This window comes from Callionymus lyra, chromosome 1 (genome assembly GCF_982586985.1).
Source record: "Callionymus lyra chromosome 1, fCalLyr1.hap1.1, whole genome shotgun sequence".
Taxonomy (NCBI): Eukaryota; Metazoa; Chordata; class Actinopteri; order Syngnathiformes; family Callionymidae; genus Callionymus; species Callionymus lyra.
This window is the reverse complement of record NC_141818.1, coordinates 7,192,073-7,216,606: the sequence shown is the minus strand read 5'-3', so window position 1 is coordinate 7,216,606 and position 24,534 is coordinate 7,192,073. Positions and strand designations below refer to the sequence as shown.

Genomic DNA, 24,534 nt, shown 5'->3' with positions numbered 1-24,534 from the left:
TGAATGGATGGACGTTGCTGTTCCCGCCTCCTATGTCTCCGCCCCCTACGGTTCCTCCTCCTACGGTTCCTCCCCCTGGAACCACTAACTCAGTTCCGTTTTAAATTCCTTGTAAGTAAGTAAGTAAGTAATATTTATTTATATAGCGCTTTTCCAGACCAGGGTCACAAAGCGCTTAAACGAACAAAACAATACTCAAAAAAGTATATAGACTTTAAAGATCAAGATAAAACTGATAACAACACAGGAGTTCCAGAAAATCAAGGAAAAGCCTGAACAAATAGAAACGTCTTAAGATGTTTCTTAAAGGAGTCAGTAGATCCATCAAGCGCAAAGAGAGAGGAAGATCGTTCCAAAGCTTAGGAGCAACAACCTGAAAAGATTTCTCTCCTCTGGTCCTGAGCCGTGTGCGTGGAACCATAAGTAGATTCTGATCCACAGACCTCAGAGCCCGAGCTGGGGTGTAAGGCTGGATCAGATCAGTGATGTAAGGAGGAGTCTGACCATGAATAGATCTGAAAGTAAGAACCAGAATTTTAAAGTTGATCCTGAAAGAAACTGGAAGCCAGTGAAGAGTTTTAAGGATCAGAGAAATGTGAGTTCTCCTACTTGAGCGGGTTAGAATTCTCGCTGCAGAGTTCTGAATCAACTGCAGGCGAGACAGATCCTTCTTGTTAAGACATGAAAACAAACTGTTACAATAGTCCAGACGAGAAGAAACAAACGCATGGATTACAAGCTTCAGATCATGTTCCGACAACATTTCCCTAAGTTGAGAGATTTTTCTCAGTTGAAGGAAACAGTTTCTGGTCAGTTTTCTGCAGTGTTGAACAAGAGACATGTCTTTATCAAATACAACACCCAGGTATCTCAGGTTCGCCGATCTATTCTTCCTTGATTGTTCCTATGAGTTCATTTGGATATCGATTTGATATCTAAGAGGCGTAAACCCATAAGTTAAGGGGTGTGAAAATCCAACACATTTTTATCCCTATGACTCTTTCACAATCTTGCTTTGGTGAAAATAAGAGCTAGATGACCCTGGAATCCTCTAACGGTGGAAGCTAAAAGTCTGCAAAGACTGTTTTGTGAATGAAACATGTGTTTGGATCAGACAAACGATTCTATAAAAAAAAGCTGTTTTGATTTTTACACTCAAGATTTAACACATAACTGTAGAGGAGTTGATGAGTTTTTTTAATGACTACCTCCTTCCATTCTCTGACATCACGGAACACTGTGACACATCTAACATCACGAAACAGTGTCGAACAATTGTTGTTCCTGAAGTAAGATGGAAAAAATGTCCTAAAATACTTCACACGCTAGTTTCACACCAGGGTCAGGGTCATGATGAAGAAGGTTCCTTGACCCAACCCAGTCTTTAGGTTGTGCACTTTAAAGCTCACACTATTTTGAGTTTCTGTTCTCCATCATCCTATTCTGGTCCTGTTCTATGCTGTGGTGTGTTGGGGTAGAAATGTGTCCAAGAGGAGTGTCAACAGGTTGGACAGGTTGATCAGAAAGGCTGGCTCTGTGGTTGGAATGAAGCTGGACTCACTGGTGACAGTTGCTGAGAGGAGATCATTGAACAAACTACTGTCCATCATGGATGATGACAGTCATCCTCTCAGCGCTGTCATCAGTGAGCAGAGAAGCACGAATGCTCCTACCCAGGTGCAAAACTAATAGACTCAAGGACTCATTCATTCCTCGGGCTATTACATTGTACAATTCTGAGTTTGGGGGCAGGAGTGGAGTGAAAGTATCTGGATGTTCTGTTCTATGTTAGCCTTTGTATCCTTTGTCTTTGTTGTTTTTCTTTGATCTATGTTCTTTGTCTTTATCTTTAGACTTAGATTGTGTCATCTTGTTCTTTCTCTTTATGTTATTGTTCTTATTTTATTTTGATTAATTTTTTATTTTTTATAAAAAAAATGCTGTTTGTATTGGCTATTGGAAAAAAACAATTTGAGGTGAATGTGAGACAAACAGTAGTTACAAGGACAGATGACGTTTTAAAAGAAAATCTGTTTTTGACATACTTTGTATAAAGTTAAAGTGAAGTTAAAACTATATTTCTTTTGCATGGCTTCTGTAAAGTTACCTTAGGTTAACAAATTGATAGTTGTCTTTATTTCTGACCTTCAAAATAAAACTGAATCACTGTAAGTTTAAACTAATTTCCATCTTAAACATAACTGAGACCAAGAAAAGTCATAGTAAGGTTAAAAGTTTAAAATACAAAAATAAATGAGATTACAACAAAGACTAAACTGATAAACTAGGGTTCCTAATGATGTGATGATGTCGGGAAAAATAATGAGACAAAGTATGTTTAACACATGTACCAAGAATAACTTGTGACTGCGAGCAGTGTGTTTGTCCTCTTCATGTGCAATAATTTAGGGAGTTGACTCATGATTTGTAAGACCCCTGTGACCTTGAGGGATATAAACTTGAACTAGAAGTGACAGAAGTGTGTGCGTCTGTGAGCACAGATCAGATTTATTTTGGTGTCCTAACGCGGCAGATGGTTTGACACTGTTCTATAAACCCAAAACAATAAACCATTTATAAACTATGTGGAAACCTACAATTGCAAAATAGTTCAAACAGTCCAAACAGTTAAAATCATAGCCATGATAAACATTTTAAATGTTTCCATCATCGTGTTGAGAAAACCATTAAAAGTTACATACAGAGTTTTTGTCTTGTGCATCATTTTAATACAGAAACAAGAACTTTGACACACAAATTCTGGCTTCCAAGTGGTGGAAGTAATAACAGTGGAAGTTGTTGTTATCAAATAGTTTCTAGATCAAGGCCACGCATTCCCTCCTTTAAATCCATCAGTTTTGGTAATTGTCTATGAGATTTTGAACTGACCTTTTACCTCACACGAGTCTGATTGATCAAGGGAGAGATCAAATTTAATCTTTTGTAATGATGTATTTTGACAACTTTCAGAGCTGAACGAGTCTTGCTCGAAGATGGTCGTGTTACGAGGACACAATGTTATGAGATTTTTCGTTACATCTCTCAGAGGAGGGGGTCATCAAGGTCATCCATCAAATTTTGACAGTTGCTTGTATGATGATGGCTTTAAGGTTATGAATCTTACTTAAATATGAAACTAAAACAAAGAACAAAGATCAGATCAGGTTCAAAACACACTTTTACTTTTTCAAGTGGAGACAACACAGTACATTTACTTAAATATGAAACTAAAACAAAGAACAAAGATCAGATCAGGTTCAAAACACACTTTTACTTTTTCAAGTGGAGACAACACAGTACATTTACTTAAATATGAAACTAAAGCAAAGAACAAAGATCAGATCAGGTTCAAAACACACTTTTACCTTTTCAAGTGGAGACAACACAGTACATTTTACATGCCCGTCTGTCTTCTCTCTGAAGAAAAGAACTGTAAGGTCCTTATTTTATGACAGGAGAAAAATTAAAAACACGTATAAAAAACACACTTGATTAGGATATTGTTGCTCGCAGGGGAAGAATACACTTCTTTAAGATCTGCACCTGGAATGCAGTCAGACTTTTCCCTTTGCTTTGTTTACAGCTCAAGCAGTGATATGAGAAATAATATTATTATAATAATATGTGTGGTTGTCCAGTGTTACAAATTAAACCTCGATTATATTGTGTTTTTTGAGTTTGTGCTGTTAAGGTTTCTCTCCTGTGTGAACTCTCATATGTGTCTTCAAGTTCCCACTAGATGTTAAACCTTAACCACACTGAGAGCAGATGCAAGGTTCTTTACCAGTGTGATTTCTCATGTGTGTCTACCAGTGTGCACTGTATGTAAAGCTTTTACCACACTGAGAGCAGATTTAAGGTTTTTCTGCAGTGTGAATTCTTATGTGTGTCTTTAAGGATCCACTGGATCTAAAACATTTACCACAAGAAGAGCAGATGTAAGGTTTTTCCCCAGTGTGGATCCTCATGTGTCTCTTTAAGGATCCACTGGATCTAAAACATTTACCACAAGAGCAGATGTAAGGTTTTTCTCCAGTGTGAATCCTCATGTGTGTCTTTAAGCTTTCACTGGATGTAAAACATTTACCACAAGAAGAGCAGATGTAAGGTTTTTCTCCAGTGTGAATCCTCATGTGTATCTTTAAGTTTTCATTGGATGAAAAACAGTTACCACAAGAAGAGCAGTTGTAAGGTTTTTCCCCAGTGTTGATCCTCATGTGTGTCTTTAAATGTCCACTGGATGTAAAACATTTACCACAAGAAGAGCAGTTATAAGGTTTTTCCCCAGTGTGGATCCTCATTTGTACTGTTAAGTTTTCATTGGATGAAAAACATTTACCACAAGAAGAGCAGTTGTAAGGTTTTTCCCCAGTGTGGATCCTAATGTGTTTCTTTAAATCTCCACTGTATGTAAAACATTTACCACAAAAAGAGCAGATGTAAGGTTTTTCTCCAGTGTGGATCCTCATGTGTGTCTTTAAGACTCCACTGGATGTAAAACATTTACCACAAGAAGAGCAGTTATAAGGTTTTTCCCCAGTGTGGATCCTCATGTGTACTGTTAAGAGTTCTTTGGATGAAAAACATTTACCACAAGAAGAGCAGTTGTAAGGTTTTTCCCCAGTGTGGATCCTCATGTGTCTCTTTAAGAGTACACTGGATGCAAAACCTTTACCACAAGAAGAGCAGTTATAAGGTTTTTCCCCAGTGTGGATCCTCATGTGTACTGTTAAGTATTCATTGGATGAAAAACATTTACCACAAGAAGAGCAGTTGTAAGGTTTTTCCCCAGTGTGGATCCTCATGTGTTTCTTTAAGACTCCACTGGATGCAAAACATTTACCACAAGAAGAGCAGTTATAAGGTTTTTCCCCAGTGTGGATCCTCATGTGTACTGTTAAGTATTCATTGGATATAAAACATTTACCACAAGAAGAGCAGATGTAAGGTTTTTCTCCAGTGTGGATCCTCATGTGTTTCTTTAATACTCCACTGGATGCAAAACATTTACCACAAGAAGAGCAGTTATAAGGTTTTTCCCCAGTGTGGATCCTCATGTGTCTCTTTAAGACTCCACTGGATGCAAAACATTTACCACAAGAAGAGCAGTTATAAGGTTTTTCCCCAGTGTGGATCCTCATGTGTACTGTTAAGTATTCATTGGATATAAAACATTTACCACAAGAAGAGCAGATGTAAGGTTTTTCTCCAGTGTGGATCCTCATATGTGTCTTTAAGACTCCACTGGATGCAAAACATTTACCACAAGAAGAGCAGTTATAAGGTTTTTCCCCAGTGTGGATCCTCATGTGTCTCTTTAAGACTCCACTGGATCTAAAACATTTACCACAAGAAGAGCAGTTATAAGGTTTTTCCCCAGTGTGGATCCTCATGTGTGTCTTTAAGACTCCACTGGATGCAAAACATTTACCACAAGAAGAGCAGTTATAAGGTTTTTCTCCAGTGTAAATCCTTTTGTGTTTCTTCAGGTGACATTTTGAAGTACATTTTCTTCCACACTCTGAGTTTATCAGGGATTTGTGACCATATTTCTTTTTGCTGACTGGAGCCATCAGATTCTCCACAGAGGTTGAAGTTGAGCAGGTGTCCCTGGTTTCTCTCCAGTCTTCACTGTCTTCACTGTCACATTCAGAAGACAGTGGTCTCTGATAGTCAGAGGGTAGAAATGTATCGATGTCAGTGGCTGGCTCCAATCCTTCACATTTGTCACCATCAGCTTCTGATTGCATGTGTTGAATGGACCTGCTGGTCAAACACTTTTCTTCATCTTCATCTTTCTTTCTCATCTTCTCATGGACAGGATTGAAGGAGAGCTCGGTGGGAGCTTCTTTTTCTCTTTTGAAGACACCAGGTTCTTGTCCCTCCAGACTCAGACTGGAGCCGCACTCCTGCTGCTCATTGGAAAGGTTTTCTTCCTTCACCAGCAGCGGCTGAACATCTGCAGACACACAAACAAACATCTGCCACTGAAGAATTTAAAGGGGAATAGCTGTCCTTGAGCAGAGACCTCCTGGCATCATCTAAAGATTTTTATGTTTATCTAAGTGTGAAGGCTTAGAAGCTTTCACTTGGGGAGCCTCCCACTGCTGAGGTGATTTTTCATGGAGCACAGAGACTCCAGCTGCTGATGTCTTCTCCACTTTTGGATATCTGGCTCGTTTTTGGAGGTGCCCTCGAGGCTTGAACTCAGGCTTATTGTCAAGTATTGAGCCCAGATCATCAGACAGGACTTTAAGTGGCTGACTGTGGATGGGGCGGCACCTTAAAAGTTAGAGATAGACATCTAAATAATTTAATAATAATAATGTTCTTATTTTATTTTTATTTTTTTATGAATAATTGCTGTATTGCTGTGTTCTAATTGGAAAAAACAATTTCCTGAGGGATCAATAAAGTTCTACCTAAAGTCTATAAAGTCCTCTTTTGAGGCATTTATTAGAAGGAAAGCTTCTTCATACAAAGGAATAAAATCATCAAGAACCATCCCGTGGTCGACATCGTCATTTTACTTGACAATGTATCCCTCTTTGTGTCGACTAACTCAATCATTTGTGTATAAAAAATATAAAAGGGCAGACAGGATACGGTCTTGAGGGGAGCCAGGGGAGTTACTTGAGAAGGTATTTAATAGACTCAAGGACTCATTCATTCCTCATGCTATTAGATTGTACAATTGTGAGTTTGGGGCAGGAGTGGAGAGAAAGTATCATGACGTTCTATGTTGATCTTTGTATCCTTTGTCTTTGATCTAAGGTAAGGTAAAACTTTATTGATCCCTCTCCAATAGCCAATACATACAGCATTTTTTTATAAAAAAGAAATCAAAATAAAGCAAGAACAAGAACAAGGAGAAATAAAGAGAAAGAACAAGATGACACAATCTATGTCTAAAGATAAAGACGAAGAACAGATCAAAGAAAAACAACAAAGACAAAGGATACAAAGAACAGAACATCCAGTTACTTTCACTCCACTCCTGCCCCCGAACTCAGAATTGTACAATCTATGTTCTTTATCTTTAGACTTAGATTGTATCATCTTGTTCTTTCTCTTTATTTCTCTTTGTTCTTATCCTTATTTTTATTTTTACTTTTATGAATAATTGCTGTATTGCTGTGTCTAATTGAAAAAAACTATTTCCCGAAGGAAACCTCCTGAGGGATCAATAAAGTTCTACCTAACCTAACCTAAGGTGCCGTTCCCTCTGACTTGCTGTTTTCTGTGCACAGAATTTCCAACTTTTCAAATAGTTTAATGACTAGAAGTAAACACCACTGATAATAAAACAGATGAATTACAACACAGTCAGACCAATATGGCTATACTTTACTTTTGCATTCAAATCAAAATTCAAACTCCCGTCCTTTAACCATTACTTCTTGTCCTTTTCTAGGCAGGATTACATAAAAACACGTAAGAAACGCTTGACTTTGGAGCACTTTGAACAAATGTTAGTGTCTGGATGTTCTGTTCTATGATAGTCTTTGTATCCTTTGTCTTTGTTGTTTTTCTTTTATCTATGTTCTTTATCTTTATCTTTAGACTTAGATTGTATCTTGTTATTTCTCTTTTATGTTCTTGTTCTTATTTTATTTAGATTTATTTTTTATTTTTTATAAAAAAGTGCTGTATATATTGGCTATTGGAAAAAAACAATTTCAATCAATCAATACAGTTTTACCTTACCTTACCTTACCTTACATCTATTTGCTGCACTTATTTCAAGAAAAACAATTTCAAGAATGAGTTGTTCACATGTAATTTACTTCTGCAGGTTAAACAGAATTTCTGTGTTTCCTTCTTACTCCTGGGCATATTGTGAATGAAGGTTGATGGATAGACAGATACAAACACAGATGTTTTTCAAACATGTCTTTGATAAATTAATCTCTATAAATTAGGTCATGCTAATTTAAAAAAAAAAACAGTATATTAACATGTAACTCACGTGTACCTGGTCTCTTGGTCAACATCTCCAGCAGGATTCTCTGTCGTTCCCTCTCTCGTCTAGAACTGACGAGTGTTTGAAAGAATCTTTCCAACTCTCGAGTCCAGTACTTTTCAGACACCGAGAGGCTGATTTCAAGTTCAGGGAGTGAAAAAAAAAGGCAACTTTCCCTTTACATCTGATAGAGAACCTGAGGGAGTGACGTCATCAAGGCGCGACGCTCCCACGCAACTTAGGCTGGCCAATGTCCTGTCATTCCTTTGCCTTTGACTTTGACTTTTAACTCGTTCAGTTGTATGACAGGAAGACGATCAAAGGACTCACAGGTCAAGTAACTCTTCAACGTTTGTGTGGAATATATTTAAAATAAATACATTTGTGATTAATTCGCTGTTTTTTTGTTTTTAGCTTCAGCTAGTGTCGCGTTAGCTTCTCCACACAGAAACACATAGTTGACTATCACGTCTTAATAAAAAGTTTATCAGTCGCCGAATGACACCGAATATTATACGACATTTATACGAATACTTGTGGGCTTTTGCCAAGAGGTTTCAGAGCTTTTTCAACATGAGGTCGTTTTTATCGAGATTCATGCACGGAGTTCTGTTGAGCGACACGTTGCCTCGAGCCATGAGCAGCACAGAGTCACATGCACGTCGAATGATGGTGAGTGACAGTTTCACCTTCACAATACTATCGATATATACAATGTATAGCATACACGCATATGCGAAGAAATGTTGGTGTGTGAAATAAAATAATATTTTCAAGCTTTATATTCGGAAAGAAATAATGTATTTTAATATAAACATGACTGTGAAGACATAACATGACACTAGTGTTTTTCTAGAAGGTGTGTGTGTGAGTGTGTGTGTGTGTGTGAGTGTGTGTGAGAGAGAGTGTGTGAGAGAGTAAGGTAAGGTAAGCCAAGGTAAGGTTAGGTAAAACTTTATTGATCCCTCAGGAGGTCTCCTTCGGGAAATTGTTTTTTTCCAATAGCCAATACATACAGCATTTTTTTATAATAAATAAATAAATAAATCAAAAATAAAATAAGAACAAGGACATAAAGAGAAAGAACAAGATGACACACTCTAAGTCTAAAGATAAAGACAAAGAACATAGATCAAAGAAAAACAACAAAGACGAAGGATACAAAGACTAACATAGAATGTGTGTGTGTGAGTGTGTGTGTGTGAGTGCGTGTGCCGGATGTTAAAGTTCTACAGAATCTAACATGACTTACTGACTCCTTTAAGAAACATCTTTATATACTATAATATACTTTATTGAGTATTGTTTTGATTGTTTAAGCGCTTTGGTACCCTGGTCTGGAAAAGCGCTATATAAATAAAAATTACTTACTTACTGACTTACTGAAAGGAGGGGGGAATATGTGGCAGAAGAATGACAAAGAATAAAGAACATTAAGTATTACCAATTTGGATAGAATTCAAACTATTTTATTTAAATTTATTTCATAGATTAATTATTTGATTTATGTGCCGCTTTAATTGTATGGATCTTATATATTTTTATTTTAATCAAATGTTATTTCATTCTTTTAATTATCACCATAAATAAAAAATAAATCCTGTGTTGTGTCTACAACACTGGCAATAAAAGTCTCCTGATTCTGATTTCAAGAGTTCACCCTTTTATTTTACAAGAAAAAAAAAAAAGCTTGACCTCCCTGTTGAATGTTTTAGGGAGGAGGGAAAATCAAGCAGATCAAGGAAAGAGTGGCGCATAAGACCCCCATGAAAATCTAAACACGTTTAATTTCAATGAAATCTAACCATATGAAAAAACATGAGAAGCATTTCCAGGATTTCAGCTCCATTTGTTTATTGTTAGGAGCCCGAAAAGATGGCAGAAAGATTATAATATTTCAAATTTAGATCATTAAACCATATTGTAGCTCTTTTAAAAAGTGTTGAGGGGGCACCTTAAGCTAAGCCAGGTATTGTATTTAGTTCCTTAATAAATAAAACCAAATGACACTACTGACTCCTTTAAGAAACATCTTAAGACATTTCTATTTGTTCAGGCTTTTCCTTAATTTTCTGGAACTCCTGTTGTGTTATCAGTTTTATCTTGATCTTTAAAGTATATACTTTATTGAATATTGTTTTGATTGTTTAAGCGCTTTGTGACCCTGGTCTGGAAAAGCGCTATATAAATAAATATTACTTACTTACTTACTATGTAAAAAAACGCTGATTGATTTTTGTCTTTCACAACTTTAAAGGCATTAAATAGACTGAGAAGTAAATGCTCCTCTGGCTCTGGTTCTACCAGGAAAAGACAGAGGACGACAGTCTCTCCACTCAGTCGGAGAAATGGCTGCCAGTAACATGGTTGCGTTCAAATAACGCGGGACAAATAATGTCCTGTGATGGTTTAAGAAGGGACGTTTCATGACGCTGCTGTAGCTCAATAAGTCATCCAGAAGTTGTGCTGTCAAAGTGCTCAGTCATCGTGGTGCAATAGTGGAAGCTTGTCTCGCAGCAGCTGGGTCAGAACCGTCGGTGACAGTCGGAGGATCTCGACCGACGACAAAGAGCTTGTTGTGTCGTGGTGTTTCAGCTGGCGTCTCTCTGGAAACTCTTTGTGTCGTGTGTGTGGTTCAGGTGGTCGGTCTGGGCAACCAGGGCATGCAGGGGACGCGACACAACGTCGGCATGGCGGTGGTCGGCGCTCTGGCCACCAGGCTCGACGTGGCCGACGGTTGGCGCGGCAACAAGCAGGTGTCGGGCGAAGTCATCGTGTCCCAGGTGGAGCAGACGTACCTGGTGCTGCTTCGGCCCAAACTGCTGATGAACGTCAACGGGGCGTCCGTGGCCAAAGCAGGTGAACCTCTCTCGTCTCCATCCGTTCACGTGTTGATGCCGAGTCACATGAACTTTGACCTTTGAATCAGCCAGTAAGTTCGGCATCAGACCTGAAGACGTCCTGCTGATCCACGACGACCTGGACAAGCCCCTGGGCAAGATCTCCATCAAACAAGGCGGCAGTGCCAGGTCAGTGGCGCCCCCTGTGTCCACAAACTGTCCCATCAATTTTAAAGTTTACATTTTAATGATTGTTTTAATCTTTTATTGTTTATTTTTAACGTTTTAAATCTGGCATTATATAAAATAAATAGTAATGCAGTACAGTTGTCCTTCACCATATCACGGTTACCTTCCACTCTCGTGGTTTTTTGCAATTTTTGCAAATTTCCACGATTTTTTAATCATTTATTTCACACATTACTATGTATATATCCTACTTGGTTATGGTGCCAACAGAACAGTGAACTCCCATGATGCCTTTCTACACACCACTCTATTTAGTGACACCTGATTGGTCACTTTAATACTGCATTTAAATTCTACGTCTAGGTTGCTCTTTCTAGAGTAATAGCTGTGATTGGTTGGCTGGGCGGCAAAGCATGGGAGCTGTTAAGGTCACCGTTGCGAAGAGGGTTGCCTTGCATGCAATGTTTTAATGTGGTGTCGTTTAAGATTGTTTTAAATTGTATATAAAAATGTTTTTGATAAAAATTGTATTTATTACTTTTGTGTATTTTTAGGCTTTAGTAATTAAATCACGCTCAAATTTTAATTTCAATTTTATTTGTGTCTTTGCTACTTAAAAAAAAATGTTTCAAAGACTCTCAAAATGTCTTGAATGTTCTGGTCCTCACCTCCTCTCTGGTTCTGTCCCTCAGGGGTCACAACGGAGTCCGCTCCTGCATAGACTGCCTTCAGACGGACGTGAGTGTCCAGAAACGGTCGGGTTCAGGAAGTTGGGTCCGGCGCTGTCACGTGACTTCCTCTGCACAGGTGATGCCGCGTGTCCGGGTCGGGATCGGACGTCCGCAGGAGAGGAACATGGTGGAGCGCTGGGTTCTGGGTCGGTTCTCTGCTGAGGAGAAGAAGCTGCTGGACTCGGTTCTGGAGCGGAGCGTGGACCTGGTCCTCTCCCAGCTGAGGGAGCCGGACGCGCAGTCCCCCGCGTCACCAGCAGGGCGCAGCAGAGCGAGACAGAGGAGCAGTGAGAGACAGACCGAAGAGATGAATCAGTCAATGTGAAACTTGAAGAGTGTGTGTGTGTGTGTGTGAGAGAGATCCATCTACCTCTGGAAATATTAAATTATATATTCTTACTAAAGTGTCTTGTGTGTGTAATTCTGACAAAAATGGAAATTTGGCCGGAAATGGACGAGCCAGACGGAGCGAGAGTCAAGCTTAGAGAAACACCTGAGCTGTCTGGTGTTCTTCAGGATGTTTGGGTTCCTCTTAAAGTTCTGCTGAAGGTCCAGTTGAGAACTCTGCTCTGGCTCAGTGCGTCCCCTTTTAGGTTGAACTTTGACCTCAGCTGAAGGAAAGTGATTGAGGTTCCCCGAAGCTGAGAAAGTGACCCGATGGGGTGTGAGAGTGTGTCAAAGAAGTCGACAGCTTTTGTTTCTTTCTCCCTTTTCTCCTTTGTCCTCTCTTCAGCTTCTTTTCCGCTGTTTTATTTGTCCTTTTTCTGCACCTCCTCCTTCCTCTCTCCCTCTCTCCCTCTCTCCCTTCACCGGCATGGGAACAGCAGCCGTTCTTACTTCCCTGAAACAGGGAGTGATATATTGTATGGAAACTTTAAATTAAATTAATTAAATGCAAAAATAAAATTGCTATTATACCATTATTTTAATCCATACGAAAAGTATAAAAACCAATACCCATGAAGGAAAACAAAAAGAGGGGAAGAAAAGTGAAAAAAATAACTTTAAAAAGTAAATTTCAGAGTTAAAATAGATACAATTGTTAGATTTTTCTATAGAAAAAAAATATAGGTTTTGTTTTAAAAATCTATATGTTGTTTTGGTAAAAGGTAATTTGTTGAAGAGGAATCAAAGATTTTGATTTAAGTCAGAAAATGTATATGGATTCGGGTTCTAATGTCAAATAGTTAAATTATGGGAAGTAAATAAAACAGGAAATGAAGAAATAAAACCTTAACAAAATTAAACTAATTTAATGAATTCGTATTAAGGTTATTATTATTTTTTGATCAAATTGTTCCTGTCAAGTTAGTCTAAAGTAAAATAAGTGGAACTAACTAATTAAAAATATGCGTATAATAAAATGTATATATTTTTTCGTTTGCATGTTTACTATTTAAATTGTATGCATCGTTTTGATTTGTAATTTTAATCAATAAAATGTATAAATTTGATCAAGATAACCCACTTATTTAGAAGTAACTCGTATTTTAAGTTAATCCAATGAATCGTTTTTTGTGTAAGGAAGGAAGAAAGTAAAGATGGAAATAATGAAGCGAGATGGAAGGAGTGAGAATAAATGAGAAGTTAAAGTGATGGAGGAGAGGAAAAGAGAAGGAGGGCTGGTGAGATGGAAAAGAGTGAGAGAGAGACCCAGAGGAGGAGAGGAGTGACACAACAGCCGGTGTCTTTAAGAGCCCCCACCGTACGCGTGCGCGGGCGTGTGTGTGTGTGTAAAGATCGGCAGCGGTCGAGACTCTAGACTCTCTCTCTGGACTCAGGACCTCAGAGCTGTGCAGGACCCGAGCGGAGACACCGGGAGCTGCGGCCGTGACCGCCTCTCGCCACGTGTCTCCCCGCCTGCCGCAGCTCCGGGCCCGCGGAGATGCGCGGAGATGCGCGGGTCCTCGTGGACGTGCAGAGGAACAGGTGCCGCCGCAGGAGGACGTGGCGAGTTCTCCCGGAGCCACATCTGACCCGGATCTGTTGGATTACTGCCGGACCTCCTGGACTCGCCTGTGGACTCAAGAGTTTCGAGCAGCAGCTGCTGATTGTCCAAACGCAATTCTAGTTCGGAACCAAAGAATCCAGAATTGTGGCTGGACGTCTGTTGCTGCCGCTCCTGGTCCTCGAGGATGACGAACTCTGAACCCGGATTAGAATTTCTTTAAGGGGATGTCGCGAGAAACGGTGACGGATTATGAATAGATTTATCTCAGTATATCTAAAATAAACAAAATAAACCAGAACCGAGTTAGAAAAATGGAATTAATCCGTTTAAAAATCATAAAGCTTGTTTATTTATTACAGTTTTTATATATAATATATTGACACAAAAACCGTTTTAACTCATCCCGGCGCTTAACGAGGTATTAAGAAAATTGTAGATAAAAACGTTTTAATTTTATTATATTAAAAAATAACACTCACAATAGAAAACAAAAAGATTTAAGTTTCTAGACCAAGCGTCAAACTGAAAGTAAATCAACAATTCAAATGTTTCCGTCCTTCTCGAGAGACTTTTTAAATAATTCAATGAATCATCATTTAATATCGATCTCTTTATGAACATTTTCATGTTGTTTTATGTTGCTATGTTTGTTGTTTTAAATTTCTTTTTAATTCGTTTTTATTTTAATTTTATGTGTAATCATAAAAATAGGATAATATATATTTCAACATCGTGTTTGATACAAGAACAACAATAATTCTTAACATTTCTTGTTACTTATAAATCTTTTCGAAAAATTATTAAAATGTTCACATGTTTATTTACAATTTAAATCAAACACCAAACGCTCTTTTATCGATTACCGTTTTTTTTTTAATCGGTATTGTGTTTTATATATATTCTTACTCGTTGGTATACATTCTATCAGGTTATTTTATTTGTTTCTTTATCTATTTGGGGTTTGACACACATTTGTATTTGTTCATGCGTATTTGTCGATAAGTCCTCTTTCTTTACAGTTGTTTGTTGAATTTCGTTAAATTTCATTTAAAACATTGAAGTTCGTTTTTGTGTTTGTTTAAAATACAAGTTTCGACCACTTCAAAACTCAGAAGTTTATATTTTAGCAAATATGTTCGTGAAGCTTCAGTTGTGGCCTCGCAGGAAAAAAAAAAAAAAAACTCTTTTGTGTTTCTTTTGTATCCCGGATTATAATTTACATAATTCAACAGGAATGTTTCATTTCAATGTCGTATAACGAGCCGTGACTTCATATTAAAGCGACAAATAAAGAGTAAATCAGATTATTGTTGTTTTTCTTCCGCTCATCTCTCCCTTGTCTTCTTTTTGTATGGTGATCTCATGTTGCTTACGTCACGTTTAATTCATGTGATTTAAATAAACAGATGTGAAATGTAAACGTTGGTTTCTGGTCAATCTGCTCCCGCTGAATAAATCAAACGAGTCTCACTCCGGGCCTCCTGCGCGGAGATGCAGCCTGGTGTTTGATTTTCACACCGTCACCTCCCGCGGGATTAAAGCGAATAAAAGAGTTTGTGCTGAGTCAACACACGCCACCCAAGTCGTGTTTGCAGTGTGTCAGTGAACGCATCACAGCGGAGATCAGGCGGTTTTGGGGGGTCCCTTAGCCCCTCCCCACTTTTTTCACAGTTTGCATCCGTGGCTTCCATTTTTTTTAAAGTAGGTCAAGATAAAAAAATATTCAAGTCCTGAAAAGTTTTCACAGATGCTCTACTCCACGTCTCTAAATGACGAAGCACCAGTTCAAGACTTTTTCTTCTTGACCACAGGAAGTAGTGAGTCTGACTAGCCTGACCTTCATCACCTGTGCTGTGTCTCAAATCGCATACTTGCGTACTCAGAGTTAGTATTTTTAGTGCGTAAGTGCGTCTCAATTCTTAGTATATGCCAATCTAGTGTACCATGCACACTAAGCTGTCGTACTAAAACGCCTACAAAACTGAGGATGGTTCGATGGACACTAACCACCCTAAACGGCTGCCATCACGTAAATGGAAGTTACGTCATATACAGTATATGCATATATATATATATATATATATATATATATATATATATATATATATATATATATATATATATTCATACATATACATATACTTACAGGTGCATTTTCAGCAGCAGTAGGAGGATGACGCGTCTTCGGTGATGATACCAGCGTAAACATCTGGCGAATATTTCGTTCCTCATATTTTTTCTTTATTTCTTCTTCCAAACTTGCAAAACGTGCTGCCAGCAGGTGTCGGCGATAGTGTTCCAACAGCTGGTTGCAACCATCGTTAAATAGTAGTAGAAGAAGAAGCAGTCGCGTCATTTCCTGTTAGTGTGTAGCAGCAGTGTTTGATTTGAAACATACTATCTGTTGAGACGTTGCTTACTAGTTAGTATGTACACTATCCTGATATACTAACTTCTAGTATACTAAGAGAAATATGTGATTTGAGACACAGCACTGGACCACACAAAAGAGTTAAGGACACTCGCATCACTTCCTCTATTGACCCTGCCTCTTCCTGAGGAAGACAAGGAACGTGACGTCACAGCGACAAGCATCACGTCGCCACATGACACATTTAAGAAGGATTTGTAGTGACTTTTGTGTTTATCCGTGAACATTGCGCATCGCTTTCTTGTTAACATAGTCCGTTGCTCTCTCCCTGAACATTGTGTATTTCGTTCTCTGTGAACATGGAGATAGAAAAGATGAAAGGTAAAGAAACGCGACATTTTATAAAATAATTTTAAATCAATTTACGCAGTAAATCTTGTTTTCACAAGAACCGACACTGTGGTACCAATCTGGTATAAACACAACAAATTCAGCATGTGCGACAGTCGATTGTTGGCAGAAGTTTCTGTGTGAAAACCATCTTCTATCTATAATCTACATGTCATTGATGTACAATCTTTAGACTAAAATGTTTCTTTTTATTCGCACATATATGAGAAAACAAATGCATCTCTTCTCTTCGGATATAAAATGAATTGTCTCTGAAAATCTAAATCGTGGAATATCATTATCGTGATATAAAATTGTCCGAATTGTGATAGATGTTTTTTTTATATCGCCCATCCCTATAATGTTCCTACTTGAACGTAGCCCGTTGCTTTCTCTATGAACGTAATGCGTTGCTTTCTCCATGACATACTCCGTTGATTTCTCTGTGAACATAATCCGTCGCCTACTATGTGAACGTAGCACGTCGCTTTCTTCTTTAACGTAGCCCGTTGTTTTCTCAGTGAACGTAGGTCGTCGCTTTCTCTGTGACCATAGCCCCTTGTTTTTTCCTTGAACGTAGCCTGTTGCTTTCTTCGTAACCGTAGCGCCGTGTTTTTTCCGTGAACGTAGCCCGTTGCTTTCTTCGTCAACATAGCCCGTTGCTTTCTTCGTAACCGTAGCGCCGTGTTTTTTCCTTGAACGTAACCTGTTTCTTTCTTCGTCAACGTAGCCCACTGCTTTCTTCGTAACCGTAGCGCCGTGTTTTTTCCGTGAACGTAGCCCGTTGCTTTCTTCGTCAACATAGCCCGCTGCTTTCTTCGTAACCGTAGCGCCGTGTTTTTTCCGTGAACGTAGCCCGTTTCTTTCTTCGTAACCGTAGTGCCGTGTTTTTTCCGTGAACGTAGCCCGTTTCTTTCTTCGTCAACGTAGCCCGCTGCTTTCTTCGTAACCGTAGCGCCGTGTTTTTTCCGTGAACGTAGCCCATTGCTTTCTCAGTGAACGTAGCACGTCGCTTTCTTCGTGTACGTAGCTTGTTGCTTTTTCCGTGAACATTGCACGAGAACAATGTTCTCTGTGAACATGGAGATAGAAATGATAAAAGGGAAAGAAACGCAACATTTTATCAAATCAAGGCGATTTACCCAGTAAATATTGTTTTCGACACAATTATCGACACTGCGTTACCTATTTGATATAAACACAACAAATGCAACATGTGCACCAGAAGTGGCAGAAGTTTCTGTGTGAAAACCATCTTCCATCAATAATTTACATGTCATTGATGTACAATCTTCAGACTAAAATGTTTTTTTTCTACACCTGAGGCGCTCATCACCACGGTTGGAATGTATAATATCAATATCGTGATATAAAATTGTCGGTATTGTGGGTTTTTTTTTATATCGCCCATTTTTCTTTCTCCTTAAACTGTGCGTTTCTCTATTGTGTTTTTCTATGAGTGTTGTGAGTTTCTCTGTAAATGTTGTGTTTTTCCCCGTGAACCTAGTCTTTTTCTCTGTTGAAGTTGTGCATTTCTCTGTAAACTTTGTGTTTTTCTCGCTCCTTGAACATTGCATTTCTCTGTTGTTTTTCTGTGAATCTACTTTTTTTCTGTCAACGTTGTGCGTTTCTCTGTGAACGTTGCGCATTTCTTTATGAACTTTGTGTTACTCTGTTGTGTTATACTGTGAACATGGTTTTGTGTTTCTCTCGGAATTTTGTGTTTCCCTGTGAATATTTGTGCGTGTTTCTCTGTGAAAGTTTTAGTTTTTTCCTCTATGGAAGTTGTGCATGTTATTGATTGTTGTTGGATTCTTTGTAACAGGTGCACATTTGTTTCTCTGGTTTAGTATGAATTTGATAAATATATATATATATATATATATATATATATATTTTTTTTTATAAATGTTTTTATGCATTATATGTCAACTCTACTCAAGAGAAATATGATGAGGAAGTTTGTGTATGAACTCTGGTTTCCTCATCAGCCAGATCAGGGAGTTGATCGAGAAGAGTCCTGGAACTCTGCAGACCAGGACCAGGTCTTGGGCGCAGATGTGCCGATCGTGGGATCCCAGCAGCTGCAGAGCTCCACAGTTATTACCATAAACTGTGGTGGGAACGAATCACTCATCAATCACACGTGACCATGGAGAAGATCAGGGTCCACCAGGGTCAGGCGTGTGCGTTTGTGTGCGTTCACAGCAGATGTAAGAGAAATCCACTTCATCCTGGTTCGCACCCCGGCTGACGACTGCTCTGAGGTCAAGGTCACACTGACCACTGACCCTCCAACCCACACACCACCTTCGCTTCCCCCCCCCCTGTCCCCCAACATCTCTTCTTGACCCACATTCCCCCCTTTGTTGACCTGTTGTCTTGGAGATACCGTTAGCTGCGAGACCACCGTCTGAGCTTATGATCTGTTGCCTGGTCAGCGATATTGTTGGACATTCTCAAGCCAGAGTGGAGCTGCATGAACTAGTATCGCTTGTTAGAGTCACACCTTGACAAAAATCACATGTGTAATTTCTCCCTGAAAATGCATTATTGTTGAACAGGTGGACATAGGACATGAACATGCTGGATCGACAACCACTTGTTGAGATGAAGACTCGATTTCATAAATATGTTTATTGGATGTAGCCATTAGCACAACGGTGCAATGAAGCTGTTGTCGGTTCTCTTACTGCCCAAACAGCCTTGACTGAGGTGTGTCCGAACTTGCTTCACTGACATTTTTTTGGACCAACCAATGATGCCATTTGCACCGCGCTAATGACAGTGATGAAATAGGAGGCCATGCTAACAGAAGCAGTGTTATTGGAAGAGATGCTAACAGGAGCGGTGATACTGGAAGAGATGCTAAAGTAGGTGATGCTAACAGGAGCAGTGCTAATGGCTCAGATGCTAAAGACGATGACGCTAACAGAAGCGGTGCTAATGGAAGAGATATGCTAAAGGTGGCAATGACGCTAACAGAAGTGGTGCTAATGGAAGAGATGCTAAAGGAGGCAATGCGAACAGGTGCAGTGTTACTGGTAAGATGCTAAATGAGGCAATGCTAACATAAATGGTGTTAATGGAAGAGATGCTTACAGAAGTGGTGCTACTGGAAGAGATGCTCAAGAAGGCAATGCTAACAGGTGCAGTGTTACTGGAAGAGATGCTAAAGGAGGCAATGCTAACGTAAGCGGTGCTTATGGAAGAGATGCTAACGTAAGCGGTGCTTATGGAAGAGATGCTAACAGAAGCAGTGCTAATGGAAGAGATGCTAACAGAAGCGGTGCTACTGGAAGAGATGCTAACAGAAGCGGTGCTACTGGAAGAGATGCTAACAGAAGCGGTGCTACTGGAAGAGATGCTAACAGAAGCGGTGCTACAGGAAGAGATGCTAACAGAAGCGGTGCTAATGGAAGAGATGCTAAAGGAGGCAATGCTAACAGTAGCGGTGCTAATGGAAGAGATGTTCCCAGAAGTGGTGCCAATGGAAGAGATGCTAAAGGAGGCAATGCTAACAGTAGCGGTGCTAATGGAAGAGATGCTAAAGGGACGCGGGTCTGACTGCTGGTCCAGCTCGCTCGCAGGAATGCGAGTGCCAGATGACTGCACACAAAAAAAAGGATTTAGCTCTTTGTCACGATTGTACCCCCCCACCATCCTCGCAGCCTCCCTCGATCTCCCTGACCCCCATTGTGTCCGAGGCGCCCCCCCCCACCTCTCGCTGACCCCGGCCGGCCGCATAAAAGACCCATCAGAAGTATCAGTGGCCACATTTACAAGTGAAAGAGCCAATAATGGAGCGGTTAGCAGGAAGAAAGGCGACGGAGGGGCACTCACAGATGTGGAGGGGGGAGACGGGCGAGCACCATTGTCCCTCCACCCCTTCCACTCGGGAAGAGAAAGGATGGAGGGGGGAGGAGAGAAGTTATTTAGAGAAAGTGGCTTTTTACACCCGATTTGTGACGGAGGCAGCGGACGAGGATGATGATGATGACGACGATGATGAGGAGGACAGCAGCTCTTCCTCATCTTCGCCATCGTCCGAGCGTGAGAACCGGTCGCCGGACACTCGTGCACACGGCTGACCTTCGCTCCCTCCTCTTCCTCCTGTGAGTCGATGAAGTCGTCAAGTGGCGAGCTGACAGCTCTACAGAGCACCTCGGAGTCAGCGACTTGACCAGGAGGCGTGAATGGAAGTCAAACTTTAGGGTTCTGAATTGGAGTCGAAGACGGAATCCGTTTATTCACTCCGGCAGTCTCTGCTGCCCACTGCTGGTCACGATCAGCACTGCAGCTCATTTACACGCAATATGAATAAATAAAAAAATCAGGACGTGATTCAAACTTCCCAACACGTCAAGGTCTGTCGTCTTTTAGCAGCAGTTCACTTTCCTCCACCTTTCATCTTAAAAAAATATTTTAAAAATGATTAAAATGTGCAAATGTTTTTTTTTTTTTTAAAGTTCAGGGAGGAGTCTCTCCTGCGTCCTTCAGGGACACTCGGGTCAAACCTGCATCGCCTCGTGTCATAGGTAGTAGTTGATTTTGGCGGGGACGGTCTTGCAGCCGGTGGCGGAGAAGTACTGTCCGGGGAGGGGGGTGTAGTTCATGTCGCCCGCTACTGACGCCACCACATCACTGCGCTCGCAGACACCCTGCTGGCAGAGCTGGGCGCGGACGCATCGCTCCACGTGACGCCGGCTCAGAGGCAGGAACGGAACGAAGCGAGTGATGAGCTTCTGCTGGAGGATGGAGGAGTTGAAGAATCCACCTGGAGATGAAACACAGGTTTGGAAACGCACATTAACACGCAAAGAGTCGTGGATAGGGATGTCAGAAAATATAGATACAGCTGTGTATCGCGATATTTTAAATGATACTTTATTGAAAGTCAAAAGAACTGAATCAATTTTAAAAATAAATCATATTTTATTTTTATCTCTGTTATTTTATGGTTTGTATTTAAGTGTGTGTAAAATAATACTTCTTTTTTTTAGAGTTAAGGTAAGGTAAGGTAAGGTAAAACTTTATTGATCCCTCAGGAGGTCTCCTTTGGGAAATTGTTTTTTTACAATAGCCAGCAATTTTTCATAAACAATAAAAAATAATACATAAAAAATAAAATAAGAAGAACATAAAGAGGAAGAACAAGATGACACAATCTAAGTCTAAAGACAAAGACAAAGAACATAGGTCAAGGAAAGAAAAACAACAAAGACAAAGATACAAAGACTAACATGGAACAGAACATCCAGATACTCTCACTCCACTCCTGCCCCCGAACTCAGAATTGTACAATTTAATAGCCAGAGGGATGAATGAGTCCTTGAGTCTATTTGTTTTGCACCTGGGTAGGAGCATTCGTGCACTCATTCTGCTTCTCTGCTCACTGATGACAGTGTTCAGAGGATGACTGTCATCATCCATGATGGACAGTAGTTTGTTCAATGATATCCTCTCAGCAACTGTCACCAGTGAGTCCAGCTTCATTCCAACCACAGAACCAGCCCTCCTGATCAACCTGTCCAACCTGTTGACACTCCTCTTGGACACATTTCCACCCCAACACACCACAGCATAGAACAGGACACTAGCCACCACAGACTGGTAGAACATGCAGAGGAGCTTCTTGCAGATGTTAAATGATCGAAGCCTCCTCAGAAAGTACAGTCTACTCTGAACCTTCTTATACACATGGTCTGTGTTGCAGGACCAGTCCAGTTTACTGTCCATCCACACACCGAGGTACTTATAGTTGTCCACTATCTCCACCTCGTCGCCTCTGATGGACACTGGACGTGGCTTTGTCCTGGACCTCCCGAAATCCAAGACCAGCTCCTTGGTTTTTGAGGTGTTCAGCTGCAAGTGGTTCCTCTCACTCCAGTCCACAAAGTCACGTATCAGACTCCTGTACTCGTCTTCGCTGTTGTCCCTGATGCATCCAACAATGGCAGTGTCGTCAGCATACTTCTGGACGAGACTCAGCTCTGAGTTGTAGCAGAAGTCTGAAGTGTAGATGGTGAAGAGGAGAGGGGCCAGTACTGTCCCCTGAGGTGCTCACAGGGTGACACAGGTGAGTTCACAGTTTGTTCTTTTTTGTGTAGCAATTAAACCTCCGGTCGCTAGATGGCAGCGGTCCTCAACAGCTAAAGGAACAGGAAAATCTTGCGAGAACCCTAGCGACTGAGGACGAGAGGATACAGTCGACTCAAGCAGCTTTTAAAGCTGATGTTTGGACATATTTTGGTTTCAAAAACAAATGAAACAAGCTACGACTTCGTCAAGAGTCATGTGGTCTGTAAATTCTGCAACACAGAGTCAAGTACTCGACAATACTACACATATATTCTTGTTCCAACATCCACCATCACTATATATAGTATCGTTGCCCTTGTATCGTGAAACGCATTGACAGTACACATCCCTAGTTCTGGGGCGAAGCAACTCACTAGTTCTGTTCTGGTAGAGCGTCTGAGCGATGGCTTCCTGGAGATCTTCCAGTCGGATCTCCTCTCGTTCCTGTCCAGACTGTCGCTGCTCAAGGGTCACTCTGTTGATCACATCTTCTCCAGCAGTGCTGAACAAACACACAAACAAACAATCAGGATCAACTTGCTCAACAGCGGCGCCCCCTGGTGGCCGAGTGCTTCACTACCTGATGAAGACGTAGATCGCTTTTCTGTAGTTGGTTCGGAACACCACGTGGGACGGGCCCAGGAAAGGCTCCAGGACGTCCACCAGGCCCGGAGGAATTCTCTCCATCTCGTCGAAGATGAAGACGGAGCGGGCGCACTCGGTCAGGTTCCCCTGAACCCAGGACTTCAGGTCCTCCTGCAGGTAAAACACATGAGCGCTACACTTTCTAGCTAACAGAAAGGTCAAATCAACCGACCCCATTTAACCTTTGTACATGTTGAAGATTTAATTGTAAATTTACAATGAATTAAATAAAATAATACAATTTATTTTACAGGGAAACATTAAATGTTGCCAAATAACTAATTTCTCAAATGAGTCGTCCTTATTAAAAAAAATTAAACGTACAAATGGCAACAATTCGGTGAAATAACCCCTTTACATTTATAATTTGTGTTCAACATGGCGCTCTAAAAGTCAATAATCAAGTATTTTTGGATAAAGGTTCTAGAAAACTGTCATCAGGTCCTCTGCTGCCCCCGCTGGCCGACGCCTGCAGTGCAATAACAGTACTGATGAGATCAGTTGAAGACACAAGGGGTACACACCCTCTGCTGGTCCAGGTCGCCCGACGTTGGGAAGTGCAGCGTGGGGATGAACTGGTGCACGTACGGGCTGCTCATGGCCGAGCCGTACAGGTGGTTCCCCAGCATGGAGCTGACCAGCGTCTTGCCGGTGCCCGAGGAGCCGTGGAAGGACAGAACCAGTGGCCGGTCCGGGTTCTGGTTCTGGAGGAAGCGGGCCACCTCCTCCGAGACGGCCTCCTGAACCAGGTGTTGTCCATAGACGTTCTTGTAGAGGTCCCACTCTAGATCTGGACCAGAACCAGACTTTAATAAATATGACATCAGTTTCATAGCAACAACCAGTTCATCCTGCACAGTTTTTCTCTCAAACCATTAATCTATATCAGATGACGTCATCAAACACTACATGTTTCAGAAATATGTGGCATGAACATTATTATTATTTCGTAATATTACCGTTATGTTTGTCGGAATCTAATACATTAAAAATAGGAAAAACGTCTAAAACTTTTTCCTTAACTGTGGAAGAAATATACAGATTAATATTTATGTTACCTCAAATAAATAACGTGGTCTAATAAATGTCGTAAATCAAAGTAAACGACAAAAAAAATGTCAGCAAGTTGAGCAACTAAATAGAGAAGTGAGTTACCCGGCTAGCATGCTAACAGTTAGCTCCGCTCACAACAATGACTTACCTCTTATATTAGGCTTAAAATCACAGTCGCAGCTCTGGGAAAAAGAGCAGTACAGCTTCTGGAACACGCACGTCGCGGGGCGAGGAGTAAATATCAACAATAAGAAGAGAGAAAACAACATCGTGGCGACATCGAGGCGACTGAAGTAACTCTCCTGCCAGCCGCTCGCTCG

At 40.5% G+C, this 24,534-nt stretch overlaps 3 protein-coding genes across 3 annotated transcripts; 1 reads left to right on the top strand and 2 right to left on the bottom strand.

Annotated features, from left to right (window-relative positions):
• Positions 1 to 3,165: 3,165 nt before the first annotated feature.
• On the bottom strand, positions 3,166 to 8,080 carry LOC148087701 (uncharacterized). The gene is made up of 2 exons (XM_087790336.1): positions 7,970 to 8,080; positions 3,166 to 5,959 (listed from the first exon to the last, which is right to left on the bottom strand). The coding sequence occupies exons 1-2, from the start codon at positions 7,992 to 7,994 to the stop codon at positions 3,855 to 3,857; spliced, it is 2,130 nt and encodes a 709-aa protein (XP_087646462.1). The 5' UTR covers positions 7,995 to 8,080; the 3' UTR covers positions 3,166 to 3,854.
• A 119-nt stretch (positions 8,081 to 8,199) lies between these two features.
• On the top strand, positions 8,200 to 12,078 carry ptrh1 (peptidyl-tRNA hydrolase 1 homolog). Its single transcript, XM_087790777.1, has 5 exons — positions 8,200 to 8,635; positions 10,603 to 10,822; positions 10,893 to 10,992; positions 11,685 to 11,730; positions 11,800 to 12,078. Exons 1-5 carry the CDS (start codon positions 8,462 to 8,464, stop codon positions 12,046 to 12,048), a joined length of 789 nt encoding a protein of 262 aa, XP_087646903.1. The 5' UTR covers positions 8,200 to 8,461; the 3' UTR covers positions 12,049 to 12,078.
• An 8,039-nt stretch (positions 12,079 to 20,117) lies between these two features.
• Positions 20,118 to 24,506, bottom strand: tor2a (torsin family 2, member A). Its single transcript, XM_087790707.1, has 5 exons — positions 24,363 to 24,506; positions 23,686 to 23,951; positions 23,097 to 23,272; positions 22,891 to 23,018; positions 20,118 to 21,212 (listed from the first exon to the last, which is right to left on the bottom strand). The coding sequence occupies exons 1-5, from the start codon at positions 24,481 to 24,483 to the stop codon at positions 20,968 to 20,970; spliced, it is 936 nt and encodes a 311-aa protein (XP_087646833.1). The 5' UTR covers positions 24,484 to 24,506; the 3' UTR covers positions 20,118 to 20,967.
• Between the last annotated feature and the right edge of the window lie 28 nt (positions 24,507 to 24,534).